This window comes from Pholis gunnellus, assembly GCF_910591455.1.
Source record: "Pholis gunnellus genome assembly, chromosome: 2".
Classification (NCBI taxonomy): domain Eukaryota; kingdom Metazoa; phylum Chordata; class Actinopteri; order Perciformes; family Pholidae; genus Pholis; species Pholis gunnellus.
Genome location: NC_136536.1, coordinates 19,690,086 through 19,702,486, shown reverse-complemented (window position 1 = coordinate 19,702,486; position 12,401 = coordinate 19,690,086). Strand labels below are relative to the sequence as shown.

At 40.9% G+C, this 12,401-nt stretch overlaps 1 protein-coding gene across 1 annotated transcript; it reads left to right on the top strand.

The window, feature by feature from the left end:
- On the top strand, window positions 1-12,196 carry LOC306712316 (uncharacterized protein). Its single transcript, XM_079181548.1, has 9 exons — window positions 1-150; window positions 1,296-1,404; window positions 1,612-1,777; window positions 2,205-2,350; window positions 3,662-3,838; window positions 10,537-10,653; window positions 10,827-10,913; window positions 11,212-11,359; window positions 11,613-12,196. The coding sequence occupies exons 1-9, from the start codon at window positions 137-139 to the stop codon at window positions 11,630-11,632; spliced, it is 984 nt and encodes a 327-aa protein (XP_079037674.1). The 5' UTR covers window positions 1-136; the 3' UTR covers window positions 11,633-12,196.
- Window positions 12,197-12,401: the final 205 nt, after the last annotated feature.

Below are 12,401 nucleotides of genomic sequence, written 5' to 3'. Positions count from 1 at the left end.
CTCGTGATACAACGGGCTCTTGTTCCTGTTTACATTTTTTTTTGTTTTTGTGTCAAATATGAAACTGAAAATCGGTTATTTTTCTGGCAGTCAGCAAAAGGAATGTTAGATCCGGCTCCTACAGGCTGACAAGGAAATGGACGAGACAAGGTCCGTAGAGAAGTTTGAAGACTGTTGCAGTTCATGTGTCTCTCTTCTGTCTGTCTCTCTTCTGTTTGCGTCACGAGGAAATGTAATGGCAAACTCTGTAAAGATGTCTGGTAACAGTAGTGGCAATTATGCTTATCAGCTCTTCAACCCGCCACACCCTTCATTACGCTTAATCAAATTTTTAATCAAACAACGGATAATGTGAATTCACTGAATCGTACAGGCTTTATATAAAGTGTGTGTTTATGTCTGTGGTTCATCTGTTGACTGTCTTTGAGGTGGACGGGCTGTTAAAACTCGTATAGAAAAGTACACATGTACAGATTTATGGTCTTCCTGCTTGAATTTAATAGATTTGTAGCCATTCATCACGTTATTTAGTTACTTTTAAACTTTCAAAAAATGTTTGTCCATTTCATTCACATATTTATTTTGGTAATATTTTCAATTCGGTCCTACACAAAAAAAACAACAACGTTATTGTGATTAATCCCCCAAAGCGGATTATAAAAGTGCTGCTTCACGAAGCACGATGGTAAATTCACTTCGTTTACAAACTTTGCAAACTTTACTCCAGGAAAATAAAGAAGAGTTTGGTTGTGACTTCTTGTAGCAGCAAACGTCAACTGCATTCCATGCCTGTAAAGACCTGCTGCAGACGTCATGCTCAGGCACGGGTCTGTCATTAATTACTGTTCACATGACTCTATAACTCATTAATGGGGAAGCTGGCTCTTAGGTAGAACCACATTCCCTCTGGTTTCACAGCAGGATCACGTTCAGGATTCTCCTGACTAAACCTTCGCTGTGTTGGCCCCCCGCCGTGCTCGGTAAGGCCCTCCTAAAGACACCGGGACGGTCAGCAGTGTGGACTTTTCAAATAGAACTTGAAATCCTTGTGCGCTGCAGACACAACTATTATTGATGTTTTGCTTTGTTTTATTTTTAAGTACTCACCTGCTTCACTACTTGTCCTGCCTGCCTGTGTAATTACCTAGCCCGCCCTGATTGGTTTCACCTGTCCCTCGTTACTCTTTCCAACTGGTGTATTTGATCTTTGTGCTCCTTCTGCTTTCTACTGGACTGCTCTTCTGTGTACCCAATGTGAACCTCTGTATAATTATTACATTGTTGTTACACTGCAGTCCTTTGTTGGGCAACCAGATTTCTGGGCGACCCCAGGAAGGCCCAGATCTTCTGTCTCCAAACCTGAGGCCCAGACACCAGGAATTGGTCGCGACACCATGTGGACCGGTGAGCTGCTGCAACATAAAAGAAGCTAAAGCATGAGTAGTTCTGAAAGTAGGGAAGTTTTATTTTAAGTGTCATGAAATGGAGGGAAACTGAAACGAATTGTGTGGGCGTAAAGATGGGTTTGAATGTCATCTAAATAATCATTAAAGTCAATTCAAACTTTGTTGTTTCACATTCTTTGACCTCTCCATCTCCACCCTCTTGTAGATAAAGCCCTGGTCAGAGCTGTCATGTCTGCTCAGGCTCTACTTCTGCTTCACCATAGCGTCTCTGCTGGTGCTGCTCGGCCTAACGGTGTTCAGCATCTACACGCAGGGGGACTCGTCTGAGGAGGACAACTTCACTGTATCCCTCATCCAGTTGGTTGGATTATGTGAGTGCAATGACTCCATCACAAGGAAGAAAGCCATGTATACAGCCATATGTATTATTAGAAATGAATACCTTTCTTTTCCTGCTGATCAGATTAAGTTAAGAAAACTTCAAATACAGTTTTGGTAGCTTCTAATCTTTTTATTATGTTACATATATACACTAAATGGTAAAGAAAAACGATCATAGAGATAAATAAATAGTTAATATTTATCACCTGCCGCCCTTCATCCAACATAAGAATATAGCAAATGGAACCAATGCAGTTCCAGTATCGGGACCATAATTAGTATAAAACATGAATGAACACTGCATCATAATGGCTTTACGTTCAGATATACAGAGTGTAAAAGTTCAACTACAAAGCTACTAGCTTCATGAAGAAAGCGTTATTGTAATACAGTGACTCGTCTGTCCCATGCATGCAGCGTTCTGCGTCTACTACATCAGCCGGGGCGTGTTGCAGGAGAACAGACAGGAGCTGGTGGTGTTTGCACTCGGCGTGTCGTTGGTTATGGCTCGATCGGTGGTCAACTTCGCCGTGCTGGGGTCACGGTTCAAGCAGGAGCTGCTGGTAGGTCGCAGACTGAAATGTTTTCACGACCTACTTTCTTATTCATTTGACTGATGTATTGATTTGACTTAAGGATTTACAAAACAATCTAGGATCCACAATATAACATGTTTAAATGAGAACACATGTAGTCATGGCCCCAATATATTAAAAATATGAACATGACATGAAATACAGAATAACATTTGAGAAAATAAATATTTAAAACATTTGTTGATTGAAATTACAATTGGGCTTCTAATTCTTCAATCATTCAAATCTGCGTCTTTTTCTTAGAGATAATTAAAAAGAGTATATAGACAAATTATAAAAAAAACTCAACATTTTAAGCCCATCAACATTCAAGATCAATTGTAAGGGATTGTATAAATGGCTGTCACTATGTCCTAAAGACGAGTTGACTTTAAACTCCCTCTGGACTTGGACAGTTTGATATATAATAGGGGGGACAGCTGTATAAATCAGGGCGTTTTGTTTTTCCTTTTTCAGTAGCAGCTGTAACCAGTTGTCAACACCATTGACTTCTATTTAAAACACCCTGATCAGTGAACAGACCACACTGGTAGCTTGGGCGTTTGGCCTGAGAGGCAAAACCCAGGGCACACGGATTTATAATCAGCTGCTATTGAAGCTGAATTCCTTCAGCACACATCATGATTAGTGGAACTGAACTTGTCAACATTAAGAACACTGTAAAAGATTAAGATGCAATTTGATTAGTTTCATACTAGTTGCTGCTAATAATCTCACTTTATTAATGATGAGGGTGAATAACAGGAGATCCTCATAGCTTTCATCCTGTTGAAAGGAGTCATTGTTCCGGCACTTGATGTCAGTTCTGTTGTGTGTGTGTGTGTGTGTCTGTGTGTGTGTGTGTGTGTGTGTGTCTTTATATCTCTGGCTGGATAGTATCGCTGTTTGTTGATGTTTGCTGATGCTGAATTATCTACCTTTTATCATTGCCTTGATTTTGTGAAAGTGAACTGATGGTAGCTTGTGAGAAAGCGATAATGACACGTACAGATGGGAGAATATCGCTGTCAAGTCATTGTTCTGTGCAAGTTTCTCCTGTTTAGTAAATAGTTTGCTGATTAGTGATCTGCACACTCTCATAGTTAGTTACTGACCCCTGCCCTGAATAATATTACTATGGATGACAATTGGTCCGTCAGTCAGTCCATCACTTTGATCCAGACTCAAATGTAGTAGTATTAAGTGTCATCCCTCATCACAATTGCATAAAGGATATTTTATATATGTGATTAAGAATCGACCAACATTGATTAACCAGCTGTGATCTGTTTGTCGCAGGTTCGCTTCGTGTGCATCATGTGTTTCGGCGTGATCCAGGTCTTCTGCACCTTGCTGCTCATCCAGAGGCCCAACATGATGGCGTTCCGTGTGGGCGGGGCCTTGGACAGCCTCCAGGAGCAATACTTCCTGCTGAACCTGTGTTTCTCCATGGTGACCTTTGACCTTCAGGCTCAGGTTCATGTGCATTCCTCTTTACAGAAATGTGATAGACAGCCTCCACAGTGCGGATGATGTGACTTTTTTGTACCCTCATTAGGTGCTTATCAATGGTTGCAACTATTTACGAATATATATATATATATATTTTAAAAAAAAATCTAAATAAGGAAGCGAACTGTGCAGCAACGGGGGGCGGGCTTTTTTTTAAAGCTATCCCTCCTTGACCTGGGACATCCGACAAATAACTTGTCAAACCTTTTCATCCAACCAGTAAGTTTTAGGTCAAAGCAGCAGCAGCTCTCTGCTAGATGAGCAGGAGACACGGATGGAAACAGGCCAGAGCACTTGTTAAACTGCGACAGCGGGGATCTAGAACTGAGCTTCCGTCAATGCGTGTGGTGAACCTCTGCTCCTTGGCCAACAACGTGGATGAGCTGCTGCTTCTCAACAGAGCAAGCACAGACTCCTCCAGAGGCGCTGCCCTCTGCATCACTGCAACTGACCTGGTTTGGTGAGCACATCCTGGACACTTCGCTCCATCTGCCGGGCTTCCGATAGCTCACAGTGGACAGTGTAAAGGAGCTATCGGGGAAAGCACAGGGGCAAACCGTTTTATTCACCGCAGCAGTTCTCGTTTGTTCTGGCCGGTGTTTATACCCCGCCTGAGGCGTGTGTCAGCGAGGCTTTGCATCACCCGGTTGGACAAAAACCCCAGACTCCTGGCTCATTGTTCTAGCTAATTTTAACAGAGCAAACCTCAGCAAAGAACTTCATGAATATCGGACAACAGATTAAATGTCCCACCAGTGATAATTACACGCCGGATCATTGCCACACTACAGTAAAGGACACTTGTTGCTCTGTTCACCGTGCAGCCTTGGGACTCTGATCATTGGCTGGTTCATCCTCTCCCAACTCGCAGGCAGAAATTCAAACCTGCTCAGCCTGTGGTCCAGAGTGACGAGATGGACCAAGGAGGCAAAGCTGGAGTTACAGGCCCGCTTTGACTGCACTGGTTAGTGTGTTTTTGATGTTGCAGCTACAGATCTGGATGAACTCATTGACAATGTGACATTGTACAACAGTTTTTGTGAAGAAATGTGTGCGTGCTCATGAAAACAACAAACAACCCTGGTTTACAGCAAAACTAAGGCGGCTTTGTCGAGCCAAAGATGAAGCCGACAGAAACTTGAATCTTGTACAACCAGGCCAAGAAAAGAGGAGCTACACTGAAAACCTGACTAACAGATCTTCAGCCAACGACGCTGCGTCTGTGTGGCCTGCTGGACCTTACCCTCACACTGTAGAGTCCCATCACCTGGCCGACAACATGAACCTGCGTTTAATAAACCCACATTCACACCCTTCACCTGCTTTGACTTCTGGGATCTTGTGACTCTTCTTAATCAGAGGGATTGTCTACTACGGTAATAAAAAAAGAATTTCAAGAACTAAAATACTATTGATAACTCTATACCTTGTTAGTTTTCGGTGACATTCACCAATGCCCAGGACGATCTACACCTGTTAACCAGCGTCAGCACTCCGGGTCTCGAACATTTAATTTGCAAAGCAGCCTAATACTCCAGTTCTACTTCCTCTTCATGATGCTACCCTCGGAAGTAAGGATCGGCAGCCTAACCTCGCTCCTGTTACCTGTTCGAGTTACATTTGACCAACGCTTGGAGAGGAAAACACATCTGCTTGTCACTAAAGGGACCGGGGTGTTACCGGTCTGGCAGCAGGCGTACTGCATCGTTGAGAAGGTGGCTGCCGGGGACTAGTGCTGGCTAGGTGTGGATCTAACTGGGGAGTGGGAGGCTAACCGGAGCAGCTGCTGGCAATGTGTGGAATCCGCATGACATTGGGGAAACCTTCAACCGTCAGTGCCAGTGAGTGTTACCCAGTATCTCTCCATCAAGCCCATCCGTGTGTTGCATAATGACAATTAATGATCCTTGAAAAATAAAAAAAACTAACAAGTCAGTTGGTAAATACTATATATTACAAAAACACTGGATAAAGACCACCTAAAAACCCAGCAATTGCACCGTTAAAGAAACCTCATATATATATTTCCCCCTGTAAATGATGCTAGGATGGTGTTTACCCTGCGCTACCAGCAGCCCATGTCAAGTGGCTTCTTCATAGGTCATTACTGGAATTTACCAGCCACCCTCTGCTAAAATGATCCTGTTTGAGCATTTTAAAGACTTGCTAAGGCAATGTCATTTGGATTAAAAGGTTGTTATATTTGGTGATTTTTTAACATGAACTGGGGAAAATGAAGCGGAATGGAAACCTATAAATTGACGTTGTACTGTGTGTAGCAACAAACCAGAGAGGACAAGTAAGTCGTATAATGACTCAGCTCTTCACCTCATTGGATTGAAATGAAGGAACAGAAGAGTGTTCTTAAAACGGCAATTACAATGCTGACAATCAAACATTTATGTTGAGGATCATGGTCACTAAATACATTTGAAAATGAAAAGCTTGATTTTTAAAGGTGAAGCAAAGGGTAATACTATAGCAACTTACAAATGCCTAAAAGTCTGTGTGGTGCATCTTAGCATAAGAAAAGCCCTCGACGCAGGTTATCACAACATCCTCCTTACAACAATGTCACTTTATTTTTCTTCTGCAGCTTCAAGTCTTCCCTCAAACAGAAATCAGTGTGTGATAGTTTTATTTTATATCCGCTCCTTCTTAGCTTATACATCAATATCTGCCTTCAGCATGTTTTTGAGCTGATGTCCAAATATACGCGAACGATTCAAAAATATAAACTGTAAAGACTTGATGGTTAATGGAGGCTGTCGCAAAGTGACTTGCAGATTCTTGCTTTCATCTTAATGTAAAAATACAGTCGACAGAAAGCGCAAGTGATGCTCCTCAACAACATTGTTTATGTATCAGGTGAGCAGCTACAAGTGGTTTCTAATACCTCGGGGTCATCTTAGACTCCAACTCTGTGCTTCAAGAAGTTAAGCAAGCTGTTGCAAAAACAAAATTCAACGGAACAATTTTAGATTTTTTTTTAAACTGCTAAGATTGATTTCCATGCCATGATGTCCTCGCGTACAACTGTACAACCTCTTGGTCCCTTAACCACAGATACAATAGTCAAGCCTGTACAATGTGTATATAAAGCCCTCATGTTCCTGTATAATAAACCTAAAGGCTACCGTCACTGTAATATACTTCATATATATATATATATATATATATATATAGTCTCCTTTTGCTGGAAAAATCAAATTTCACAATGCTTGTTTTTTATATTCAAAAATCTCAATGGATCAGCACTTCCCCCGGTTAACACCGTCTTCTTTCAGATAAATGTTTAAAGCTAGGGTTCGTAATGTTTTCAGATACATTTTTATATTTGTTGAAATTCTCTTTACATCCCGACAACAATCAATAAATCAAATGCTCTGACAAAAAAAAAAATCTCTCTCTGGCTTTTGCAGGACTGTAATGAGTCCAAACATTTCATTTGGCCCAAATATAATGATACCTAGTCACTGCATGCTTACCCCCTCTGCTCCCGTTTGCTTTGCTTTTTGTCTGTCAGTACTTTTACCCGTCTTCTGTAATGTCATATGATTTATGTTGTCACGTTTTAATTGTTAGTGCTGATTGTCTACATATGTCTGCATATGCTATGTCAGTTTTTTTTAGATTATTTAAGGCTTTTATGGTCTTTAGTAGAGCAGCTGGAGACGGTGTGAGAGTGAATGATATGCAGAAAAGGGTTGTGAGTCAGAATCAAACCTGGATTATCACAGGATTAAATGACGACGGGCCCGTCGCCCTGACGTCTGTGGTCATAACATTTCTTTGAGAGACTGATGTTGGCCCACCTGAAGGACATCACAGGACCTCTGCTGGACACCGTGTAGTTTGCCTACCCGGCTCACAGCTCAGTGGATGATGCAGTCAATGGGACTGCACTACATCCTGCAACAGCTGGACTCCCCGGGAACATATGCAAGGATCCTGTTTGTGGATTTAAGGTCGGCGTTCAACATCGTAATCTCAGAAGTCCTCTGCTCCAAACCCACCAAGCTTACTGTGCCAGCCCCCCCACTTGTAATGGATCACACATCTTTTGACAGACCGGATGTAGCAGGTAAAGTTGGGGAAGATGACATCCAGCTCCCAGATTATCAGTACCGGTGCCTCCCAGGGATGTGAGCTTTCCCCACTGCTCTGCTCCTTCTACACCAACGACTGCACACCAGAACTGTTACATTCCTGCCCTCCATTCAGGACTTGTACACCTTCAGAGTCAACAAAAGGGCTGTTAGCATCACTGCAGATCCATCACACCCTGGACACAACCTGTCCCAGGTTCAGAGCACTGTTCGCCAAAACAACCAGACACAGGAACAGTGTGTTCCCACAGGTCGTCACGCATCAGTTAAATTATACTTTGTATTTTAAATTCAGTTGTTTAAATAGATACTGTTTTTTGTAACATGTACATATAATTGTCAAATAGGCCTATAAGGTGAGGTGTATATACTGTAAACTGATGTGTATGTCCATATGCTGTACATATCCAACGACCTGATGTATAAATAGCAACCTGGTACGTTAGTCATTCAATATTTATTCCAGTCCTGATGTGTGTACTCATACCTGGTCAATAAAGCTGATTATGATTCAAAAGAGTTAAAGTATAGTATGTCATAAAAAAGCAATGGCATTTCATGAAAAAGTCATAGTATAGTTTTGTTTTTAAATAAATATTTGTCTGCCATGATTGTATTGAAAAAGTACTAATATAGTATGTTGGTGAAAATTCATAAAAAAGAATCCGTAGTCAATGTACTATGAATGTGTAAAAGTCATAGGATGTCATACATAGTATGTCGAACAAAGTCACAAAAAATGTATAGTATATTATGTTAAAGTCATACTATAATCTGTTGACAAAAGTCTTACAAGTCGTAGAATACTGTCATATAGTATGTATGAAAAATTCATAGTATAATACATTGAGAAAAGTCATCAAAAAAATCAAGTATATGATGTTGAATAAAGTCATAATTTCATAGTATAGTATGTCAAAACAAGTTGTGAAAAATTCATAATTTATTGGAAAAAGTCCTAGTATAGAATGTCAAAAAAAACTAGCAAAAAATGTATAATATAGTATTTCGAAATAAGATATTAAAAAGTCATAGCATTTCGAAAGTCGTACAAAAGTCATAGTATAGTATGTTGAAAAATTCGTTCAGTCAAAGTATAGCATTTAAAAAAGACATAATATGGAATGTCGAAAGGAGTCTTAAAAAAGTCATAGTATAGTATGTCAAAAAAATCATAGTATTTCAAAATAGTTCATAAAAAAGTCATAGTGTAACATGTCGAAAAAGTCATAGTATATTATAGCATGTTGAAAAAGTAAAAAAAAATCATAGGATAGCATGTCGAAAAAAACGATAGTATAGCATGTGGAAAGGTCATAGTATAACCTGTCGAAAAAGTCATAATATAGCTTGCCGAAAAAGTTTTTAAAAATCATAGTATAGTACAGGGGTGGCCAACCAGTCAGAGACCAAGAGCCACATTTTTTACTGTGTTACCGCAAAGAGCCACATCATACACATGGGCACACATGAACATCACCCTATCCCTTCCTCACACACACACATACCTTTGCTCAGCCAGATTTATTGTAAATGTCACACACCAATATGATAATGACAGAAATTGACTCCTAAGACCACAGGCCAGTCATTTTCAACAATGAACATTGTGTACACCAGGGGTGTCAAACTCATTGTCGCTCTGGGGCCACATCAGCATCATGGTTGCCCCCAAAGGGCCGGTTGTCGGCGGGGGGGGGGGGGGGGTGCTGCTGCTGCTGTCACATACGCTGGTGGAGGTGTGCGCGGCGCGTGCGGATCGGGGAGGAGCTCCGCCTTGCGCGATACAACGGATATTTGTAAATTGTCCGACTTTTACATTTTTACTTAAAGCGGGGCTTTCAAACAGTCCGTCTCGGCGTTAAATGGGTCGACGAGGAACGTAATCTGTGGCCGCACATGCGCGTTTGACGAAAATACCGTATTTAACTCAAGCGAAGCGAACACGAACATTAAAAAAACACAAATACAAACTTCGATATGAACGTAAGAGCCGCATGAAACCGGGCAAAGAGCCGCATGCGGCTCGCGAGCCGCGGGTTGGCCACCCCTGGTATAGTATATCGAAAAAGTCATAAAGTCATAGTATATGTCGAAAAGATTCATAAAAAGTAATAGTGTAGTGTAGTATATTAAAACACAATCATAAAAATAGTGCAGTATTCTTTGTCATAAAATGTCATTAAAAAAAAGCCATAGCATAGTATTTTACAATAAGTGTCACAATATGGTATGCAGTGTATGTATACACGTACTACCATGGACAGATTAAAAATAGTGATGTCAGTGAGAATAGCTACAGAGCTAGTTTTCTGGTTGAGTCCCACATTGGCTCATGCTCATGCATTCATTTCAGGTTGAATGGTGCTACCTTTGTTCAAGGAGCTGGTCTGTGTGACTTTTCTGCAACACGGTTCTCATCAGGTGTTTATTGAACATCTGTTGGTACAAAAGAATGCCTGTGTGTGATTTTAGAACTACGTGAAAAAGACAAACTCATGGACAAGTATTTCTTCAAATGAGCTCAATCATGACATACAGTTGTTGTTTCAGTTGTGTCTTTGTATCCTGATTACGGCGGTGGATCCAGCCATGTCTGCTACCAACAGCATTATCCTGGGCGTCGGAGTGGGGTGGGCCTTGCTGACCGCCATTGTTGGGGCTATTGCGGTGAGCGCTCTTCATCCATTGTCTTCACTAGTAAAACTGCTGTTCACGCAGAGGGACTAACTCTGCCACTAACTGATAATAAAACATCATGCATGATGCATTCTAAATCATTAAGAGTACAGATGGTATAATTCACAAGCATTTAGTGGTTGTAACATCTTTTTGTTCTTCAGGTTATAAAGGAAGTCAAGGTCTTAGTCTGGGTCTTCATGGTGCAGAACCTTCCTCAACTAGCCTTCTCTGTTTATCTGATGTACACGGTGAGCTGCTGACAGATTTTTTACCAGATTTCAAATATTCAATATTTAAATTTCTCTGAATCTGTAGGTGGACTGGCTTTTACAAACAGATCCATCCATGTCTTTTTTAGGAAACGTTACTCAAACAGGAGTGACTAGAGCATTTGTTGGGGACAATTTTAGCAAGATGGTGCACGTGGGATTCAGTCAAAATAGAAGAGATTTCCTCAAGGGGACGATAAAGCATCTTATCTGTAGCTGCTATACGAGTATGACATCGCTGGATTACTGCTGAAAAAATGGTTTGCTTTAACTACAGGTGGTAATGAAATGGTTCCATGACGGCTCGTACACCCTGGAGGCAGCCGCCGTCACCGGAGCTTTGATTTCACTGGTGATTAAAGTGGTTTTACTCTGGGGCCTCATCAGGCTGGTGCGCAGCTTTGGACAAGGCCTGAGGGAGAGGAGTGAGTACAGCATTGCTTTTCTCTTCTTTTCTTGGTTTCAGTCCTTCAAACGTTACTCTGGGCAGAAGACCAGGGGGAATATTAACCAAGCGTTACAGATTTCTAAATATCATGAACTACTCACCCTCTTTATGTTTTGGAGAAACCTAAGTTTTGTCCAACTGTACTCCGCTTGAGCGTGTTTATGTTGGCTAGAAAGCGGCAGACGACCAAAATGTTGTAATTAGCCGTACTTTCTTTTTTTTTGTTGCAGTGTTTGCCCACAGCAAGTGATATCACAGCCGGTGGTTGTGGACCAAGGACACAGCTTCATGCAGAGGGCCTTATAAGAAGCTTTAGCACTGTGCTGATAAATACAGAGCTCAATGTCAACTCCACCGAAATGATCAGTCGGTCGATGACTTTTTTTTTTTTACTGATGTGCTGTTTACGTTAGTTTTTATTTCATTTTAGCCAACACTGGTTTGTCAGTCGGCCTATCTACAGGATGTAAAGCATTACAACTGGATCTACATAACATGCCTGATTATTTTTTATTTTATTACAGTATTGTAACATGTTACATGTATTGGCGTTCGTAGACACCAACGATTTTGTCTTAACATCTTTGATATCAAAGCAGCTTTTAACTTGAAATATCTTTTTTACTGTAAATTACATCCGATGTTGACTAACTTTAATTTGCTTTTTGAAATAGTAACTGTCTAACTGGAATCTGCATCGTTTTGACTACTTCTTTGGGAGACACTGGAATATTTGTACCTCTTTCTGCAGCACGCAAGTACTGTTACACAAGTGTTGTATTTTTTTCATTTAAGGTTCTTAATAAAATAACAAAACAAGATTAATGTTTTGGCTTGTTGCTCAATAAGAAGAGTAAAAAGTTATTTGGATGTAAATGCCCTTCGCTATGTACATACTCACAGAACTGGAGTTACATCCAGGTTACTATTTGTCCTTTCTCTTTTTAGTGGCTATTGCACGACTTCCACCACATTTCCATGATTTAAAGCAAACATGAACCCAGGGACTGGTTTCAGGA